At 36.0% G+C, this 22426-nt stretch overlaps 1 protein-coding gene across 2 annotated transcripts in view; it reads left to right on the forward strand.

Annotated features, from left to right (window-relative positions):
- Nucleotides 1–22426, forward strand: part of MYT1L (myelin transcription factor 1 like) — a 302776-nt gene that overhangs the window by 161182 nt on the left and 119168 nt on the right. For both annotated transcript variants that reach the window (XM_079297496.1, XM_079297497.1), the window contains exons 3-5: nucleotides 13565–13619; nucleotides 13801–13834; nucleotides 14134–14196. In XM_079297496.1, coding sequence (XP_079153622.1) covers nucleotides 13565–13619; nucleotides 13801–13834; nucleotides 14134–14196 — 152 coding nt within the window. The remainder of the gene's footprint in view (nucleotides 1–13564; nucleotides 13620–13800; nucleotides 13835–14133; nucleotides 14197–22426) is intronic.

Below are 22426 nucleotides of genomic sequence, written 5' to 3' on the forward strand. Positions count from 1 at the left end.
TTTGTTTTTTTTTTTTAATTCTGAAGGTCTTCTGCAGACATGCCAGCCATTAGTTTATGCAAAAAGTTGTCAAAACTTCATAAAAATCTCAATAATTAGAAGTACTAAGCCTTTTTCCTGTGGCAAATTTTATAAGACATATTCCATCCTGTTGCTGGCACTGTTCCTTTCCCATAGGTGGTAAGAACAGCCAGAACTTTGGACATCCTGTTTCAATGTCTTTGGGAGCCAGAATGCTTTTTCTGCATAAATGGCTTTCTTTGCATTTGCCAAGAAACATTCTCTCACCCAGACAGCATAATAACTATATTAAAAGTATATTGTCTCCTCAGAAATGCTACCTCAGATCCTACATTTCATGTTAAGTATTTAATGTGAAATTTGGGAAGAAAAGTCTGGGAAGTGGGGAACAGCTACGCTTTACAACATTGTCTTTGTCCTGCATCAGATCAGTTCTTTCAGAGTGTATATAAAATAAGGCACAAATGCACTTCCATAAATCTTCTTAGGTTTATCTCTGTTACTCAAGGATGAAAGGGACCTCTTCTTATGCAGAATTCACTTCAGTCCTTTCACCTAGTTGTCAAAACAAAAACCTAATGATGCAGTTTCCCATCTTTACAACATGAATCAAGGAGATATAATCTTTACACCATTGGTCCTGTGTGGCTGGTAGTATAATAGGAGAGTATATCAAAAAACTGACATTAAGGATGCAGAGATGTAATTTTGAAAGTCTTAGTTTTCATTCTTTTATCCTAATAGCAAACAAACATGAACAGAATTAATCAGGTTCTTTCTCACTGTTATTTGAGTAACTGCATTAACTTAAGTCAGAAGGCAAAGTTTTAACTGAGGGCAGAGTACGGATTTTTTCTACCAATTTGGTCTTGTTTGGCTGCTTTGAATTATTTAACAGCAGTTCTTTCTAGATCTTGAAACCAGTGCAGACAGCATAAGAATCTGAAGCAGGAAATCTCTTTTGTGCCTTGTTAAGAGTAAATGTGCTTTTCAATTTGCTTTAAAGAAATCCATATTTATAATAATAAAATGTACAAGTGCTTTGATGTCAGAGTGACAACAAGAAATGAAAGAAAAATGAAAAACATAATAAATATATATTAATAAATTAAAATAAAATCACTTCCTGGCAGTCTTTTCATTCCAGGAGTTAAAGGGGCGCTCTTTATGCCAGCTTAATTGCATTCTAAAACTCGTGCAATCATCCAAATTGCTAACTGTGCTGGTAATAACAGGCCTGCTTTAATGCAGCACTTTGTCAGGCCTTGTATGGGCCACTAGGTCATGGTGCAAGAGTTATCACTGCACTTGTTGCCATCTCTGTCCTAGGAAGGTATCTGGGGTTTACTCTATGTTATGCTACAAAATCCTGTCCATTTGGGCTGTGTTCCTTCTTTGCTCTTTTATCTTTCTTTTTCTTTTACCCCAAAAATTTCTATAAACAAGTTTTGAGCAGAAAATTGCCAATGAATATTCATTGTTCTTGTGGTCTCTTTTTTTATGTTTTGAGTATTGTGTTATGTAGTTTTAGTGTTTCAAAATATTCAAGTTATTGAACAACTGAAGTAGGTGCTCTTGTTTTATGCAAAAACTGCAATAATCTGTGATCCTGTGTAATTTATGCTAATTACATTAGAAGGGCCATGATTGATATTTTGCTTGCCTGTCTTTTTAATTTATCAGTTAATTTTTGCACTTCTAATAGCTGTAAGCTATTTATAACATACCCTTTAAGAAGTATAATGGCCTTTTCACTAATAGCAACAAACACTTCTGATACCATGTCATTCTGAAGTAGTATTCTTACCATTGCTGTGATTAGAGAAAACTTAAAACCAAAAATGAGCTTTCATTGTTGTGGAGTAGTGAATGGGGAAAAAGGGATGATAGTGTGGTCACTTATTACTGGCAGCAGTTAGGTAGCTTAAAAAACAATTACTAAACTGCAAGGCCTGCATAGTTTGCTTTTGGAATTAAAAAAAGATGTAATTAATAAATGTGTCCTTTTCTATATCTGAAATACTTTTATATGGTACATATCTACTATAGTTAGCTTATGTTTAATTGTCTTTAATCAAAACATTAAATGTGAGTCCCATTTTTTTAATAATGCTTATTTCATATGGTGCTTTGTTCAAAAATGGTTATAGATGTCTTATAATTGTCAGTCTAATTCAGTGCCAGTGAAAATAGATCTGTTTTCTACACTGGAAGCAATACTGGATCGACAAACCTTAGCATGTGTATTACTTGGGATATACTTTTGAGTTTGGGATACTAGAAATGAGATTTTAAAATCTAGTTTTATAATTTTTTAAGAACAAAAGTTGTGTATGTTGCAGCATACTTATACTCACTAGTATCAATTTGGATGTGGTGACTGGCTTATATAAAAGCTTGTGGGCATTTTATATCATAAATATCTGTGTATGCTTCTCAGCAAGAAACAATACATGACAGTACTATATATGTTTAAATTGCTTGTTCTATTTTCTTCTTGTATTCAGAATGTATTTTTATACATTACTTATTTAGAGGGTGAATAAATACTTAGATAATGTTAGTAAGTTTGGGGGGGTTGAAAAAAAAATCACAAGATGCATATGCAAACTGTATTTTTACTTCAGAAACCCTATTCCCTTATTGAGGGAGGGCAGGGTGAGCCTGTGGCAGATTTGGAAGTGAAATTTGCCAAGCAAAGTGGGAAAGTTGAAGCCTTTCCTTTCCCCTCTTGTTTTCCATAATGATCTTTTGGTTTACAGCTTTTAAGAGCTGTAACTCACAACTCTGCTTCTGGCTGAACTGTGGCAACAAGTCAGTGACTTTATGTTTCTGCAGAGCTGTGTGCTTCTTTCAAAGCAGTTTGCCAGGCACAGCTCTGGGAGGTTCTTCCCCATCAGAGGGCCTGACCTAAATGTGGGTGATTCAGGGCAACAAAGAGGTTGAAACACAGCATGATCATGATTGCAGTCATTAGGACATTCAAAGATAAAGCTAAAACTCAAGTTATGACCACTTTGACCTGAATTTCAGTGAATGTACTTTGGCTTTTTGTTGTCTGGTCTTATTTCTGCATATGGTGATGGGTGGTACACTGCATGCTCCTCAATATTGGTGCAGGCCAGTTTTTTAGCTTGTTCTTTATTATTTTAGGATTTTAATGATAATTCAAAGATGTGTAGTGGGAATTCATTGAATGAGAGTTACAGAAAAAAGCCCCTACGGCCCTTCCTTGACAGGTATAAAATGGGTGCCTTGATAAACATAGACACAAAAATATGACACAAGTATATACTTTTAAGATAGAAATATATATATAGTATAAAAGTATATAATATAGTATAAAATTATATATTATATAAGATGTATATTAAGTAAAACTGTTTCTTGGTTTTGGTGCTAGTCCAAAACATAGGCTTCCATGAAATTAGTCTTTGATGTTAAATCCTAGGAGTTAAATGTAAACCTGTCTTTTGGAGCACATTATGCCTCAGGATTTGCAGACAGACAGTGAGCATGAGAACAAGTTACACACGTGTGCTAGGGGTGGAAGTAGGTTTTATAGAGACTGTTCACCTGCCTTTCGTGCCTTCCCTAAGCTAGTGGCTTTTTAAGCCTAGCATTGAAAGTGTAGAACATTTTCTGTTCCTTGTGAGCCCTATAAAATTTAGCTCTTTGCATTTCAGTAAGTCTTATTGGCTTTCTGATTTCTAAAAAATTAATATTTTAATACATTTTTGTCTTTTAACACATTCTTCGTACCAATTTTTGCCCATAATACTGTGAAAAATCTAGGTCTGCCACGAGATAAATTTTTTTTCTGCCTTTGTTCCCATACAAAATATAACAAATTGCCACACTTCAAATTTAGAATTTAAAAAATAACCTTTCTGATAACTTGTATCTGTCATTTTTGCACACATTGTGTTTGGGAATGGGATTTTAGAGGAAAATAATTCATGCCAGATTCAACAACTTGAAGAGAAGCAAGGCTGGTGCTGATCCCTGTCCCTGAGTTCAACCAGAGCAATGCTGAAGATTCATTTACAGCAAGCACACAAAGCACATGTGAGCACTGTGTGCATATACATAAATACATGCTTGCATGGCTGCTCACACAAAGTCTAGGCAGACCCTCAGAGAACTCATGTGAACACAAAGATCATGCACACAACCACACACCCATCCAGACAAAAAGAGCAAGAAGCCATATCTTTTATATAATTTCATATCTTTTGGATAAAAAATACTGTAATGTCTTGATTTTATGGATATAACCCCATGCTAATAGAATTTCTAGAATAAAGTCAGAGAATTTGGTGCAGATTTTGTTCAGAATTATCAACCATACAGAAAATAATGTTGACGAAATTTTATTTTATGAAGTTACTAAATGTTTAAGTTGCTTATCCCTCCACTTGAAAGAAACATCTTCTAATAGAAGTATGCATTTTCTATTCATGACAAGGGAATCACAGTTTTTTTAAAGTCCAAATATTAATCATTTGTTTGATTCTTACTGGGTTTTTTTTTTATTCTTACTATAAATTTTTCATTCAGCTTTAATCTGTGCTGCTTCTGAGTGCTTTGCTGACTGTGCTTGAGAAATACGTAGGCCTATTTTTTTCTCCTGTTATATTTAATTTCTTATTAGGAGGCCTTCGAATCAGAGACTGCTTCCTTTCAATGTCTGCAGCCAATGCAAGGAAATGTGAATTCTTGTTTAAGCCTATCGGTATAACCGAAATATGAGTTGTAACAGGAACTTTAAAACCTTTAAAACAGTTCTTTTTTTCTTCTCGTGTGAAAAGTACATAAGTCTCCAGTCAGAAATACTTAGAGATGAGGGGAAAGATGAACATGACTAATTATAAAGTTCCTGAGACTTCAGTATTGAAAGGTCCTGTCAGCATGTGCTGACATTCAACACCCTGATCCTTCACAGATCCAGTGGCCTGGCTCGAGTTGCTCAGCTGTATGGATGTATTCTGGATGTCTTCTTCCCAATGGAAATTCTGATTCATGTCCCAAAGCCTATTCACTGAGCATAGCCAAAGTATCTTTATGCAGCCAGACTGGTGAGTGGATGTCTTTGCTCCTAAGAAAGAAGTGCTATAGATCCATTGCTGTTTCTTCTTACCTCTTTTTTCCACGCTACTTGCTCATTCCTCACATCTGAGATAAAAAGAGGTAATAAGAGAAAGGTGCTCAAATATCCTATGTGCACTTTGGGTCTTTTCCACTCTAATCAGAGGCCAAGAGAAATACTTGAAAGGTTTCCCTGCTTCCCTCCAGGTTACTTCATTGAACCCCAAATGTATTTCCTCACCCAAAAAAAAAAAAAAAAAATGGTGATACATAAGGAACTTGTGAGTTTAACCAGAATTCTGCTTATTCTGGCCTATGTTTACAGATTTGGCTGCAGCCTGCACTGTTCATTTGAAAATGGAGGGATTGGATTGCCTCTGTGCATTATAGCAGGAGAATGACTCTTACTCAAAGTTTGAGAAAGTCCTGAGGATATATTCTCCTGTTGTTCTGCTAGAAGGACTCTCCTTGATATTGATGAAAACTTTGTGTGTTCTTCACAAGTGGAAGAGAGCAAAGGAGTAGTTTATATTCTAGTCTTTAATTTGCCCACTTGCCTATTTGTTCGCTTTGTATTATGTACCCTCAATTTGTAAATTTTGTCTTTGCTAAGTTCCCCCTGGAACTCTGCTCTGGTTATATGCTGGCATTTTCCTAAGGGGAAGATTCAAATGCATTATTTATTTTATAAAATTTTCCTTTTCCTGAAGAGGGTGGTCTAAAATATTTGAACTAAATTTCAGATTTTCATCTGAAGGGACCTGAGTTTGTGGGGGGGAAAGACTCTAAGAGGAGAGGAAGTTGGCTTTCTGTTCTGCCTAACCTTTCCTTACACATTCCAGTAGCTTCTTAGAGTAATTTTCTATCTTGCAGTTTTGTGTCTCTTCTGTCTTGTAGATCTTAAAAGAAACTAGTACCTTAAATGTATTCGGGAGAGTCAGACAGCTTTCTGTCAAAATCCAGATCTTGAATTTTACTGTGCTCTGTTAATAACAGTAATAGATGATTTTTAATCAAGATGATTGAAATATTAAAAACTGATTTTAAAGAACTGACTATGAAATACAGTCATAGTCAGACACAAGAATACTGTGTCAAAAGCCTTGTTAAAATTGAGCTGAATGACATCAACTACTCTCCATCCACAAATATCCACATTTTATTCTAGAGTGCAACTAATTTACAAAACTGTGATCAGTAAGTCATAAATTAAGTTTCAGATACGGTTATTGATTCAGGTTTGGTCTGCTTAGGGGAGAAGATCATCTACTGAAGCAGAGAGTGTTATACAACAGAGATATTTGGGGCCCATTGAAATAGTTGATAAATGTCCCATTTACCAGATAGGTTAAACAGTGTCTCACAAAACATATCCAGTTTATGAAAACATATTCAGATTACCAAGAGTCATACTTCAGAAATGAATTTATTTTGGGATACACAGACTTGAAAAGAGGTTATATTACAATTTGGATTTGCCTATTATTTTCTAAGGAGAGCAATGGAAGGTCAGTTCGCAGGTTTTTTTAGGAAGACTGCACAAAATACTTATATAGTATGGCATATACTGCTTACCTAAACTATTCCCCATTTTCCAGGTCATATTTCTTTGATTATGAATATGGGAACATTTTAAATGTGGGAAATGCATTTGACTTTTTTTTTTTTAGTTCCTTGAGACACTAGATTAAAAAAAGTCTTTGAATCCTTTCATTTGACTTTCACACTGAAGAAATAACATTTTCTTTAAGTTATAAAAAGATGCTGAGCAAACTTTGGCTATAAAAATAATAAAAAAATCTTACCTGCAGAAATTAGAATCTTGCATCTTAAAGTGCAATCTTATAATAAACTCATTACGTTTTCTGGAAGCCATATTTTTCTCCAAATATTTTACTTTTATCACATTTTGAGTATGTCTAACATACTAATTAGAGAAAACAATATTTCTAATAATTTTAAGCAACATTCTTGATTGAGAATAACAATTATGGGGTAATTCTAGTATCTAACAGTAATTTCCATAGATTTTTGAGGTCACATATGATCATCTACAGAATCACAGAATGAGTTAAAATGGAAGGGACCACAGTGAGGCATCTGGTATAACCTCCCTGCTCACCCAGGGTTATCCTAGTGCACATGGCACAGGATTGTGTCCAGATGGTTCTCGAATATCCCTAGGGATGGAGACTCCACAGCCTCTCTGGGCAAGCTGTTCCAGTGCTCAGTCACCCACACAGTAAAGAAGTTCTTCCTCATGTTCAGGAGAAACTTCCTGTGCATCAGTTTCTGCCCATTGCCTCTTGTCCTGTTGCTGGGCACCACCAAGAAGAGCCTGGCCCATCCTTGACACCTTCCCTCAGACAGTGACAGACATTGATCAGGGCCCCTCTCAGTTGTCTCTTCTGGAGGCTGAACAGGCCCAGCTCCCTCTGCCTTCCTGTGTAAGAGAGATGCTCCAATCCTTTCATCATTTTTGTTGCCTGCCTCTGGACACTCTCCAGGAGCTCCATGTCTGTCTTATCCTGAGGAGCCCAGAGCTTTCTACAGTACAGACAGTGAGTGCTCTGTATCAGTAAACACTGGGAATATTTTGAGAGCATGTGAGAATCCAGTTTTTGGATTTAAAGAAATACAAATAAGAAAAAAATTAAGAAAGAAAAATTTTGGAAGTCCAGGTCTAAGGTCTTTAGCTCTTTTGTGGCTTTCTAGACTTCTGTTGCATCATGGCTAGAGTGAAACCATAATAGTTCACTAAGAAAGTGTTGGCTGATATAGAAAATTAGGAACTTGGGACTGAACCTTGCAGTGACCATGCCTCTAGCTAGAAATTCAGATACCTTGAGAATTTTAACAGGAAGGATCATTTTTAAGAGTGTCTGCCCTCAAGGGAAGAAAATGCTGAACTACTTTCCTGCAAGGGAGCAAAAATCACAATTTGTCATGGAAAGGAGCCTAAATCTCTTGATCATTTACAGCTGGCAGCCCTGAGAAAGTCCATATGGTAGATATGTGAGTGTGTCTGGAGACAGGGAGAGCAGTGCTGGTTGTGAAACTTCTAGGAGCTCAGGTAGCAATATGGTGAGACCAAAGTCTTAAATACTTTAAAAACCTGAAGACTCCAACAGGTTATCCAGCAAGCCAACAGGTCCTGTTGAAAACTTGTTCTCTGTTCTTAGAAGTTACTGACTATATTTGAATAATTCAATGCTTTTCTGGAAAATTGATGTAGCCTTTAGGGTTGTGCAGCTACAGATCACATCCTGCTCTTCAGCCGTAGCAGTGCACAAGTTGGTTGTGCTCATCTGGCTGTCCAGATCCACTTCACTGTTATTGCCTGGCAGATTGTGATCTTCTGTCTCTCAAGCATGGCCCACAGGTGTTGCTCATACATACAGGAGCTTGGAATCAGCATGTTCTTCAGATGGACCAAATCTGCCAAATGATGCAGGCCAGTGTATGGAATTGGCCTGTCTCATAGTTTAATATGATAAACATAGTTTATCATTCCTTTAGTTTCTCTGTTTTCTGCATATTTCAGTAGTGTATAATCTACCACAGTACTGCTGAAGATACTGAGTTTTGTAGGGCTAAAATGTACACCTGCAGGATTATAGTAGAAAGGCTCTAGTTTGTTTTTACAAATAGTTTTGTATAAAAATAACTTTTATACAAAATATTTTTTCTGGAAAAAAATTTAATACAGAATAATTTTTATTTCTGGAGAAATATTTGCTAATTGTGATAGGCTGATTTTATGAAGAACTTTTTTTATTGTCTGAATGCTCAATAAGAGAAAACAAAATATTTCAAAGGTGTCTAAGGATATAATATCCTGGCATAGCTACCTTTACTGACTGACAGCTGTTAGAGTACCCTCAAAGAGCAGTTTCCAGTGTTTTTGATTACAGATTTTCCATTGCAAAGTCTTAACTGGTGATAATTATGTCATCATCTTGTATCCCATGTTGCTTTTGTATGACATTAGTAAGGGCCAGCATCAGGAACATTAACTTAGTGAGCTGCACCATCCCCTCAATAATTCATAAATGTTAATTTTAAAAGTTACAAGTAAAATTTTCTCAGAATTTTTTTTCAGTTTTCCATTATTCCCCAAGTAACAGCAATGTATTGAAGACCTATTAGCCTATGTTTATTTTGGGAGGTAGATGTTGTCTGAGACTTTGATTTTAAAATGACAAATAGTGACAAATAGCCAAATTTTCTTGTTGATTGCTATTACTACATTTTCAAATAACAATTATCAAACCTTTTTTATTTAAGAATTCTTTTCTTATTACTATGTACCTTTTCTATTTTTTAACATTCAGTGAAATACTTTCAGTTGCTCCTAATTGTAGTCATTTTATAAGATTGTCTTCTTCTCAGTTTGTCTCATTATTATTTTCAACTTTCAAATGCTGACAATTTAACAGCACCCTGTATTTGTGCATGTGTAGTAGTTTCTGGTAGAAGATTCTGTACAGTAAGATGTAACAATTCTTATTACCTGCACACAGGTGACCATGCAGACATTTTTTTTTCAGTTTTACTCAGAAAAATTGTATTTCATATGGCATTTTGTGTTTTTTTATTTGTTAGATCACTGTAACTATTAATGTCTTGTTTCTCTAAAGCTTCAGTAACACAAATGCATATAATGGTGGTACAGATTTCCTAGACTACCTCTGTCTGCCCATTATCTTAAGTAAAACATATCCAATTATTTGGTTATTTTAAATTCAAATTTACAGATTTAATTTCTACCTAGACTTCTTTGATCTTTTCATTCTGGGAATTGAGAATTGTAGAATCACAGAATGGCCTGGGTTAAAGGGAACCTTAAAGATCATCTAACCTGCCTGACTTTGCAGGGTATGTTCCTCTGACCAGGTTGCTCAGAGCTCCATCCAACCTGGCCCTGAACACTGATGGGGATGGGCATACACAACTTCTCTGGGCAGCCTCTTCCTTCCAGTGTCTCACCATGTTCATTGAATATCTTCCTGATACCCAATCTAAACCTCCTCTGAGGTTGAAACCATTCTCCCTTAGCCTGTCACTACATGCCCTTGTAGAAAGTCCCTCTCCATCTTTCTTGTTGGCTCCATTCAGGTACTGGAGTGCCACAATTAGGTCACCCTGAAGCCTTCCCTTCTCAGGCTTAGCTGAATTCTTTCAGCTTTTTCCTGTAGGAGAGGTACTCCACTCTCTTAACTTAGACCTTTCCATTTTCATTTCTAGAGCTTCTCTTTGAAGAAAAGTTAAAATTTTCTTCTCTTCTTACTCCTGATACCTTTCTCTTTGCTTTGATATCTAATATTAGATGCCAGGCTAACTCTAGCCAGCCTGTCCTCCTGTTCCACAAATTATTTTCTGGAACAGAGGCTAAGTAAGAGCTGAGCTACAGGGATGTGATTTAGAAGTCGTGAATAAAGTAGAACTTCTAGGGTGAACTCCTTGTGAGACCAAGATCCACATTTCCTTTTTCTGTATGTGAAAGTGATGAGGAAGTCCATGTTTGTGTGAGATTGATGGCCTCAGTAGCAGAATTCTGTCCCTGACCGTGGGAGTTCCAGTGAGGCCACTGAGGACTGCAATGGTAGGCTGACAGGTGACTGTACTATTGCAGAGCCAATGCAAGTATTGCTAGAATTTTAGAAAGTTGCTTGCTCCCAGCATCCAACATGTAATTCATGGAGGAATGAAGGCTGAAGTTTTGACATGAATGACAAAGATCTGTGAGCAAGCATATAAATATCAAGGTAAAGCAAAATTCCACTGACTAAATGTAGGCACCTATCATCATTTAATGTGTCCTACAGCATTCAAGACTCACATTGCCATATATGAGAGAGCATCTAGGTCACAGACAATGGCAAGTCAATTTGTGCTTTTCTGGAGAAGCAGAAGACTATGTAGGATACACACCAAATTTTAAAATAGCATTATGTGACAGCAGCTTTTATAATATATTTTTTTTTTTTACCTGCTTCTGGATAGGGATTGTATGCATCTTAAAGGGGCTTTTCCAGCTTAATGATTTCTTCTGTGATTGTCAATGTAGCTAAAAGTGTACTATACTACCCTCAGTTTTCTTGAAGTGCTTGCTTTGGTTTAGAAAGGCACATAAATGTGTTTTGTAGTTTGACCCTTAAAAATTTACACAGACTACCATCATAACAGGGGCAGCCTTTCCAGGTTAGGATTGGAATAGTTCTTCCTGCAGGTTTTTCAGTACTGACAAATGAGGCTAGATGATGTTTTTGAAACATTTTTAAAAACATACTAGCTTGAAGATCAAGTAACTTCACTTCTGGTCTCCTGTCAAGTCCTTAGATATTCAAGAGTTATGGAATAATACAACACACTGTTTTCTTATTAGCAAAAGGAAAAGAATATCATCATCTAGTAGGTAATTTTTATATTCCAGAGAGGCTTTTATGTGCTTTGATATGGCAGCTTTAAAAGCTTCAAATACCTCTCAAGCCATTGGAGCTAAAAAACTGGCTAGGATGTGAACTCAGTATCTAGGCAAGATAGTGTGGGTGGGTTAAAGATTCAGTTTAGGTGCCTACAGGAGGGATCTGCAGGCTTGCCAAGTGTTTCCATTCAATAGCTGATGGAGAGCTAGGCAGTAGAGACAGAGGTGCCTAGAGACTGATTTTATCCAGCCTGAAGTAACATCATGTAGCTGATAAGAGGGGCTGGTCCTCAAACTCTGGTGGCTGCGTTAACCTAGGGGTAAATTCAGTTGTCTAAGCATAGGCAGTTAGTGCCATTTCTGATGCCAGAGGATACCTGAAACTTCTGCACAGGGTTAGTAGATACAACAAAGGATCTTCCATACTTTTCTGGACTGGCAGCTGTAGGTATGATGGAATACCTTGTGGGATCTTAGATAGCATGATTAGTAGATGAAGATGGAAACTTATGCTCTGGATGTATCTGCACACAGCTAAATACAGGTGTCTTAATTTTAAAATGAGACCCACTTAAAGTTATGTAGAAGACTGACCTGAAGCCCCCTGAAGAGAGGTTGGTACTCTCTTAGCTTTCATAATATCAGTCTATTTTAAATCATCCCTTTAGTGTGGAATTTAGCACACTACCAGGAACCAGATGATGACTGCCAAGAAACAGAACTCCATCAATAGCACAGAGTCTTCTGAGAGTGACACTTTCTTTTTACCTAATCCCTGTCACCCACAAATTTTGTTGAGGTGATTCTTTCCTCCTTTCCTTACATGTTTAGGGAGCTCTTTAAAAATGTTCCTTGATTTCTTCTTTCCTAGTTAGTTCCCAAATTGTATGCTTTAAGGTATTGACCAAAGAAGGTTAGGTGATTAAAGGGTTAGCTGCAAGTCACTTGGACCCTTTTCCATGTTTTTGCATGAGATATATGACGTTCTTCCCAGATATCAGTCCAAGGATATTGCTATAAAGGGGGTGATTGATTTTTTTCCCCCTGAGGGAAAAAGAGCTCTGTGCTCTATTTCTGTGCTTCCTGACCTTTACAGTATCATCACTATGTATGAAACACTGTAGATCCATCTTGCCATCTTGCTCCTCTACAGCCAAAGGAGCTGGTGATACAGATACTGCATATATATTCCTTGACTCAGTCTCTCAATATAGTTCAGTGCAATTTGCTTCTGTTGAAGAAAATTCTGAACTCTGGCTAGCCTATTTAGTTTACCTTTTAAAGTCTAGTGACAATTGTGCTTGTAAAATCAGAAGAAACAATGTCGCCCTACTACTATAGATGAGTGTGTGTGATACTTTCAAAGATCTAATGTGCAGCCTTGCCCCTGTCTGATAAATATGTAAGATTTCTATATATTTATTACTGCACAGAAAGCTAGTGCAGTAATGAAGATAAAAATCTAGTCATGTAGCAAGTGAGCACATTTGTGAAACTTGAAAAACACAATTAAACAATGAAACATGCTGGCAAAGATTGTAATGCCATATTAAATAAGATGAAATATTTGAAGGTCTAATGATGAGTCTTCATCTCCTTTTCAGTCATTATTCCTTCCTTTCTTTCCCACTGTAAAGGGTTTGGTTAGAAAACAGCCTGTGGTGTGTGACCCCTTGACTTTAGTTTTAAATTATATAGAGATCTATTGAATCCTTGTTTTGGAAAATATGGGAGTAATGAAGGGTTTATATGAGAAATATCCCCTTGAAAAGAGAAACTAGCACTTAGCTGCACTCAATTTGCTGTGAAAACCAGGCACAGAAACTGTGTTAAAGCAGAAATTACTGCATTTTCTGTTTTTAAATAAACACGAAGATCCTAAAAATCCCCTGTAAGGAGAACTTTCCCTTACAGGATAAAATGGAATTAAAATAGTGTCAATAAATCGTGTGAGACTGTATCAGTCTGTGCATTGATAGTCTGTGCATGCAGGATAAGAACATTGACTGCCTGCTAATCTATTCCCAGATGGAGGTGGATGCAGACGAGAAGCGCCATCGCACACGCTCCAAAGGTGTTCGAGGTATGTCTCCTGCTTCAGTAAATCACTCAAGGCCCCTGCTCAGGGTGACCTTCATCCTCCAGAATCTTATTGCACGATTCATTCTGACCCTTGCTTTTACACAACCTTTCTGGTAATTTTTGTAGAAGAGGGGTACTTGTAATAGATGATAAATTTTTATATGTTTTCCATCTCTCTGCAGTTCCCGTGGAACCAGCCATACAAGAGCTGTTCAGGTTAGTGCTCTGAGTGTAAAATGTATCCCCATTAGCAATTTAGAAAATTCATGCCTTTTAATGGGTATAATGCACTTTCAAGTTCATTGGTGGTTTGCTCATGCCCTGCTGCACTGATGAAATTAATTCCCTCGAGACTTGCTAATAAAAAGCATCCCCTCTTTTTTTTTCCCCTTCAGTTATTTGATTTCTCTTTCTGTCTTTGTTGCCCTCCATCTCTGTAATACCTACTGCCTGCCTGCTTTTAGTATAATCTTTCAGCACACCAACACCTATATAATTAATTCTCTCTTTTGCAGCTGTCCCACGCCTGGCTGTGATGGCAGTGGTCATGTTAGTGGCAAATATGCAAGACACAGAAGGTAATATCTGTAATTTTTCATAATTTAGTGACGAGATTTGGTAAACAAGTTATCTGGCATGACCTTGATAAACCAAACAATGATAAGAATTAGCAGTTAGATATTCTAGAAACCATTTAGAGTCAGGGTTATTTCTTCTTTCTGAATGTCACAAAATTTAACTCACATTTTTGCTGAGGAGACTTGCTCGTATTGTCAATCTTCTCTCAATTTTTGCATACAATTCTCTTGCTTATGTGTTGCAAATTATGATTTGCCCCCACTTAGATGTTGGTGCTAGTGTTCATGTTATTTAATGTGTTTCATAACTGAATGAAAAAGAGCTTCTGAGCATTATAAGCTCAGTGATCAGGTTACATTCAAAGGTCAAAGCTTAAGGCAAATCAACAATAATATTTTGGAGTTCAAATGCTATACTGTATTATTAATACCTTTAATTTCTAGACTATGAAATGTAGGCACATCTTCTTTAAAAAAAATTCCAGCTGTTTATGGTTCATAGTATTCAAGGTAGCATATGTTACACATACTGCACATGCTTTTAGACCTCAGTCCTTACGTTTCCATGTCTGCAAGGTCAATATTCAGTAGTGTTGTACATCTGTATAAACACCATTCCTTTCCTGAATCATTTGTCCATGATTTTTTTGTGCAATGTTTTGAAATTTTAACAGCTCTAGAATAGTGTTTTTCTCTCAGTCCTATGCATTCCATTTGACATATTTTATACAGAGCCCATTGTAGGAGATAAAATGTCTGATGTTTAGGCCATCTCTTTTCTGAATTGAGGGAAGTGTTCAAACCAGTGTTAAATTATTCTGAAACCCTAAAGATTTTTTTTCCCCTTCTTCATTTTTCAGCTTATAAAGCACTTGTGGTGTTTATAAGAGTACATATTTCACACCAAATCTGATTACTGCATGAAATAGGCATATGGGGTCTAGGAATTAAATTGAAATTATACATTTGGGGTTAAGGCATTTACTTCAAATAGGAAGAGATACTCAGTCCACTCAGATGCCTTTTTTCTTATCAATGAATGAAGCTTAGGGACAAATCCAGAAAATACTTTCAAAATTAGACCAAGAACAGTGATATTAGAATTACTTTGAATTACATTTAAACTGTGTAAACCATAAAATAATAATTCACATTTATTTTCTTAATCTTCACTCATAAAAGCAATAACATTTTTGTGCCTATTTGAAGGCTTTGTTTAGATTGGAACGCTGATTTAGGAAAAGTAGCCAAAATATATATTTTTTTTTAATTTACTTGTGACTTCTCATTTCAAGCCATGGTTTTATTTGTCTGTTTTCTTTATGGAAATAGAATCCTCACCAGTAATTAAAGAATGGCACTAAATCCTTCTTTTCCCTCAGAAATCTTGTGACCTGTCTACAGTTAAATGATATGATGATAATGTCCTTTCTAGTTACAAGATTGTAGCTATGTACATTTCTTTACACTTCATGGAATTTCCATGCAGATATCAAAAGTAAAAGTTTAAAAACATACAGAAAGAAACTCTTTAGCTTGAAAAATTCTGACTTTTCTTCTGAATTGCTCTAACTTTGTGTTAGAGTTAGTGTCTGTGTTTGTGTAAGATCACCTTTTTGGGGAAAGAGGAAGGAATAAATGTGAGGTTTGGAAAGATTACATGCAGTATTGAGATGTTAATTCCATATTTTGCTTTCTTGACATGATTCTGGTATGTCAGTACACGAACAGACTGAATCTCAGAGCTGTTAATTAAATGAAATTTTGGGCAGATGCGATAAGAATAAAAATTGGAAATACATCAAAAATTCCTTTTTTTTCTACTAAAGAATTTGTTGGGCTTTTATGTTTTCTTGTCACCATGAATGCCAATCCACTAATCAAAATATATTTAACCAATATATGTCCTATTTAATGTAAAAACACAGAGTTCTTTGTTGAGGTTTACAATGTACATTTATTCTAAAATTTCTGTTTTCTAGAAGAGCAATACTATTTATTCACAACCAAAACCTACTAAATTTACCTTTTTGAAAGAATTTGAAGGAATTTTCCTCTTTTGTATTTTGCTATATGGGTGGGAAAGACCCTCAAACATTTATTCCAAGAAAATCAGACTGTCTTAAAAATTTTATGTGTTCAGGGAATTGCCTATCTCAACTAATGCCTAACTCAATTCCGTTTAGACCTACAGAGCATTTTAATGAGGTTAAGACCTTTTCATTCACAATATCAGACCAGCTCATTATTAGGAATGAAATGCATTTGCTTCCACTAGATGTAGTCAGAGCTCTCCAGAATTCTGTTTCTTCTAAAATGTCTTGAAGACTCTGGAATTCCGGATTTTGTTTTTGTTTGTGGTGGGGGTTTTTTGTTTTGCTTTAGTTTTTTGGGTTTTTTGGGTTTTTTTTTAAAATGTGTTTGGTGGTTTTGTTTGCTTGTTTTTGTTTATTATTGTAATTCTATCTTTGTGACAGTGAAAACCCATCTTCAGGTAGTACATTAAGCTTGAACTGAAATAAACAGGTCCTTTAACATCTTCAGATAGATTCAGGGGATGAAATGTTGTTCAGCTGATGAAATATTAGATAGAAGTCAAAGGATACTTTTATTGCAAGTTTTTTGTCTCGGTTGTATTTTTAATTATGAAAGAGCTTCAGTGTAGGATTACTAAGGGAACAAGCAGACTTTCTGTGTTAGTGTTGTTTCCTTTGAAGTGTATGAAAACAAAAGACTGGAACTAGGTAGGGTAGCAGTGGTAAGAGCTTGCTGTATCATTTCCATCTCCTTGATGTTTTTTCTTTGTGTCAAATCTTTGGTGGAAGGGGAAGCAAAACCTGGCATGCCTTGGTTGGTATCTTCCTCCTGTGTCTTAAGTTCAGTGTCTGGTGTCAGCTTGTTGGCTGGACATGCTGATAGCTTAGATGGACAAGTTTCTCTAAAGGGCACTTAGGGCAGAATACTGGGATCTCTAAAATTGAAAGCAGCTCTCTCCAGTGGCTGCATGGGAAGGTCAGAAGGATTAACGTCCAGGTTTGTGTTCTGAGGAGTGCCCAAAGTTGGATGGTGTGCCTGCCTTAACCAGAGCAAATTCTATTTTTGTTTTTGTATTTTGGTAATACATGGAAACCTGAAGCTAACATGGACCCTCTAGTGCTGTCCATGGCACATAACATGAGGCAATTCCTCATGGTTAGAGTTTGCACAGATAGAACTGTTATTTATGTTTCAAAGCACCTGAGGCCAGCTGAACTGAAAAAAAAAAAAAAAAAAAAAAAAAAGAAAACAAAGGTTGTGAAAGATCTGAATGCAAGATACAAACAAAACAAAAAAAAAAAAAATTCGCCATAAACATGTTCAGATAGCGGTGAATGCAAGAGAAGAATTCAAATCTTAGGAGTGAAAACTCCCTGGGCCATGCCCCTGATGCAGGTTCTTTTAGTCCTTTGGTAGCTCTTCAGGTCCATTGTGCATAGCAGCCCAACAATGAACACTGCTCTTACACCTTCAGTACTGGGAATTAATTTTGAACAATAAGCTTGATCCAGATCCTTGCATACTTTCAGCTGTGAATAATCCATCTGTATATATAGCAGTGACTCTATCCAGATCAAGAGAATGTTCCCACAACTGTGTTTTCCGGATGCCGTTTGACTAAGCATCTGAAGAAAAGCATAGTTTCAAATGTTCTTTCACTGCAATTAGAAGAAACATTGTCAGTTTCATTAATCAAATTTAGAGGCAACAGGAATCACATTCTATGTATACAAATACAAATGTAAAAGTGAGTCCAGTTTCTGGTCTGTTCTGTAGGTGCAAATCTCACTGTTACTCTAGAGCAATTGAGTGCAAACTGGTTGTGTTATTTACCAAGTAGATGTGATTGATAGTTCCAGAAATATTGCACTTTGTTGCTCTCTATTTAGTATCTTTTTAAAACAATGGCATATTCCAAATAGGTGCCAATGATTTGCCATATAAGTAGGTATGTCAGTCATAGAAATCCTACCTGGATTCCATTAAAAATACTGATTGCATACAGTGGCTTATTTAAAAGCTTCTTAACAAAATAGTTCTTTGTTTTTATTTTTGCTCAAGTAACAAAATCAATTAGATTTTGTAATGGATTAATCACTTGCCAACTGCCACATGTTTCTAACATGGTACTCTAACAAATAATATTCTAACATATAATATATATTCTGACATAATATTCTAACAAATAAGAAACCTAAAAAAATCTTAAGGTGGTAGCATGGCACTATGTATATTCATTTAAGATTCTTTTAGAGCATACAACAGCGTATATTTGAAAACAGATACAGCCATTGTATAGAAATTAAAGCATACCAATTGTGGTCTGAAAAAATGTATGAAATTCCAGTGGAGAATATTATGAACAAATGATTAACCCTTCATATTTAAAATGGAATTACTGATATAGCTTTTATTATATAATTAATTTATATTTTATTGCTGAAAATAAGAATTCAGATAAAATAAACCAACTTGAACATTTCATCTACCAGGGAATTTTTATGTCTTTTCTTTATATTTTATTTGTAAAGGATTTTATTAATTACTGATACAATGTCTTAAAAAAAAAAAGGTTAGTCTCAAAGAGGGGTCATAAAATCATGTGTATATCTGCAATGTATGAATTGTCCCTAACTTTACAGATTACTTTGCATTTTAATTTTCCACCAAATTTCATGATACTGCCAGTTCTTTATTGCTTTACTAGGCTGCATCTGGTTTATTACATTATACAGATAAAATTATTTTGACTACCTTTTAATTTTTAGGCATGAGATTTGTCACTTCATATACCAATTTGAATTTATAAATACCATAGAGTTTAGCATTGCTGTTTTGATTAGAAAAAGAACAAACAAATGCCACTTTATTGCCTTGACATTATATATTGTATTTTAGACTACATTTTCTGACAAAGTGAATGAAATAATTCAGGCTCCCAAACTTCAAAATTAAAAGGCTCAAATATATCTCTGTTATTAGAAAATTATTGAATTTCTGTGCCTTGTTGTGCCATATTTCTTATTCAAATTTTTTCATTTCATATACCTTTTCACCCACCAGTTTGATTGCCATGGCTGCAGCCGTGGGTGAATAATTGCCTGTCTTCACAGGAGCATGTTCTGGAGCTAAAGTCGAGTGCTTGCTTCCTGATGTATGCCTCATTTGGATTCTGCCGACAGCCTAGGGGCTGTATTATTCATGCCATGACAGATAGCACTCACTAAAAGCATTGGAACAGGGCCAGGTACTGGCAGAGAGATAGTGGAGCATTGCAACTTGCAACTGAGAGGAGCATCTATAATACAAGAAAGAGAAATCCTCATACCTTCCTTTGACTGGTCTCACTTTGATGGAGAATTCATTTGCATCAAAATAAAATACCCTAAAAATAAATACGTTTTTTCTAAAGCACGCTTCAAAGTTTAACACAATTTTCCACATTTAATTGCAAAGCTGATTTTAATTAGTAAGGCCCTGCATGTGAAAAATGAAGATTCACTTGGGTGAGTGTAACACATTGCAGTGTCTGCTGAATGCTCTAATTAATGTATGGCTGCTGTACAACAGGGTGCACTGTGGGATATTTATGAAAAATTCTGTGCACGCAGCCAGTCTATCTGTATTTTAGTTCTTGAATCACAAGAATAAATAACTTTTCTCCCTTTATTCTTTATGAGACATCATTGTGCATGCCCTCACCCTATCCATAAACTTTATGGCATGCCTGTCCTTTTTACTGTTTGTCAAAGATATTATAAATCAGAAGCTAGGACATACATATTTTAACATTAATTTGATAGCAGAGCATGGTTGCATGCTGTGCGGAACCAGAGGTCCACTGATGCTTTTGTGCTAAAGCCTAACCACAGAACAGTGAGGTCCTTACTGTTGCTTGCTTTCATGATACTGTGAAAAATCCCACAGAATGCTGAAAGTATAGAAAAATGCATATTCCTTTATCTTTCAGCTGATGGTCAACCTTTATTATGTGTTTTTAATGATAAAATGATTCATTGGATATTTACCTGAGGAAATACTCTGACGCTGTGAAATTTAATTCAATTTCCTCTAACAGCATATTTGCTAAAGATTTTGGTAAGTCATGGTAAATACCAAGAATAATATAAATATATTTTGTATGTAGTAATTCACCACTCAGAGTTTATAAAAAATGTTAATAGATGAAGCTTCATTGCTTTGTTAAATCCAGCTAAAGAGATATAAGTAAGCAAGTAAATAAATAAGTGCAAGAGCATAGGGATTTTCAAACAGAACACTGCAAACAATAAATAATTGTGCTGACAGAGAATCCATAATGTATTAGAGGTCTGTATTGGCTGCTGTCTGGATTCAGCAATAAATCCTTTGTCTGATTGGTGATTAATGATTAGAAAGGTACAAAGCTGGGTCTAAACCATCAAGCAAATGTACACCAGCAGTTGGTGTGAGGCTCTGCATGCTAGTGGCCATTGTGTAGAGGTGACTACACAAAGGAACCACAGCTCAATTATTCCTACCTATTGCAGTGGCAACAAGTTGCAGGGCCTGCAAGTGCCAGGAGTACTTATAAAGGCAGGGGAATGGAAGTAAATCAGAGGCAGGCACAAGCAGAGTGTTGACCTAACTGTGCAGCAGCAGCAAACAGCAGATTTAGGATGTGCTTTCTGCAGTGGGTGCCGTGGCTTGTGGGTTGCTGAAATGGTACAGTCATTTTCTTTCAAATGGAAGGTGCTGAGGATATTTCTCATGCAGCAGGCCACTTGCATCTATGGGACTTTCTGTGAACAGATATGTCTGGAGATGTCTCTGTCAGCCACAAAATAAATAAAGACCATGCAGAGAGTATTGGAAAGAAAATTTAAAAAATAAACAAAAGAACAAAACATCCAGTAATACTGGGGAGATAATTTCCCCAACAAGATTGTGGAAGTAGTTATACACATTTTCCCTTTGCCTATGGGAAATCTATTTGCTTGGCCTGGTAGGTTTGTTGAGTACATTGTGTTCTCTTAGGAGAGAAATGCATCATTTGGGGTTGAATAATTTGTGCTTTTCATTGTTGAAAAGAGTATCTACAGTGTTGATTTGCACATGGGAAGCAAGACATTTCATCTCATGATGCCTCTGTTTCCCCATTTCTAAACAGTAAGCAAATTCTAGGCATCATGAGGTGTAAAGACAAAACCATGTATGGGGGATTATTACAAATGTAGTAAAAATACAAAAATCTGAACCAGACAATTCAGTGGTTTTTTGATCAAAACATTTTTCTGGATCCTAGAGCAAAATTAAGTGATTTGTTATGATAAGACAATTTTATATTTAGAATGTAGTCTAGTTTCCCAGTGTCACTATTTGTCAATTATTTCTACAGTATTTCTGTAAAAATATTGATTCTGAGGTTTGAAAAGCTGGAGATATTATTTTAAAATATTTTTATTAATATATATTTTAATGAAAATGCAGTGACAGTTTTCAACCTTAAGATAAACCAGAAAAGCCACAAGCAAGGTAGTGCACTGACTTTAGTGTGCTGTTGAACTGCCTGCATCCTCCTTCAAGCAGTTCTGAGCAGCAGCCATAGCTACTGTGTGTTGAAAAATGGCCTGTGCATTGGAGCATCCAAAATTAAAGCTTTAGAGACAGAGTTTACTGGTGAATACTGGCAGTTGGATGGACAGGGAACCCCATCTTAGTCCTTGCTCCAGTGTCCACACAAACACAAATAACACATGACTTTGAAAAACTTCTTTCTGTAGTGGCACCTATGCTATCAGAACAGCATTGCCCTGCTCTTTTTTCTCCATCTCAGTGAAAACAACCTGAACTCTGCTAGAATCATCAAAAAGAAGGCAGGAGAAGTCAGATATGTAATAAATAAATAAAATTATAGTTACATTTTCTTGAAAATATTCATATTTTATGAAATCAAGCAACCCAGGTATTACCTGAGCAAGAAAAGAATATGAAGAACATAAGAAACCAACTCAGATACGAAGAAGATCTAAAAATATTCCCTGATGTGTCTTTAAAGACTTCTGCTGGGGTTTTTTCAATAAGTTGAGACAGCCCTTTCAAAGACATCACTTCTTATTAGTGGTTGATATGAAGTACTGCTTCTAGTGGTGTCAGCTCAGGACAGGGAAAGAAGAGGTAGTCCTGAGTGTCTTTGATGGCAATAATAAATCTA

The sequence above is a fragment of the Erithacus rubecula genome (genome assembly GCF_903797595.1).
Source record: "Erithacus rubecula genome assembly, chromosome: 2".
In the NCBI taxonomy this organism is placed as follows: Eukaryota; Metazoa; Chordata; class Aves; order Passeriformes; family Muscicapidae; genus Erithacus; species Erithacus rubecula.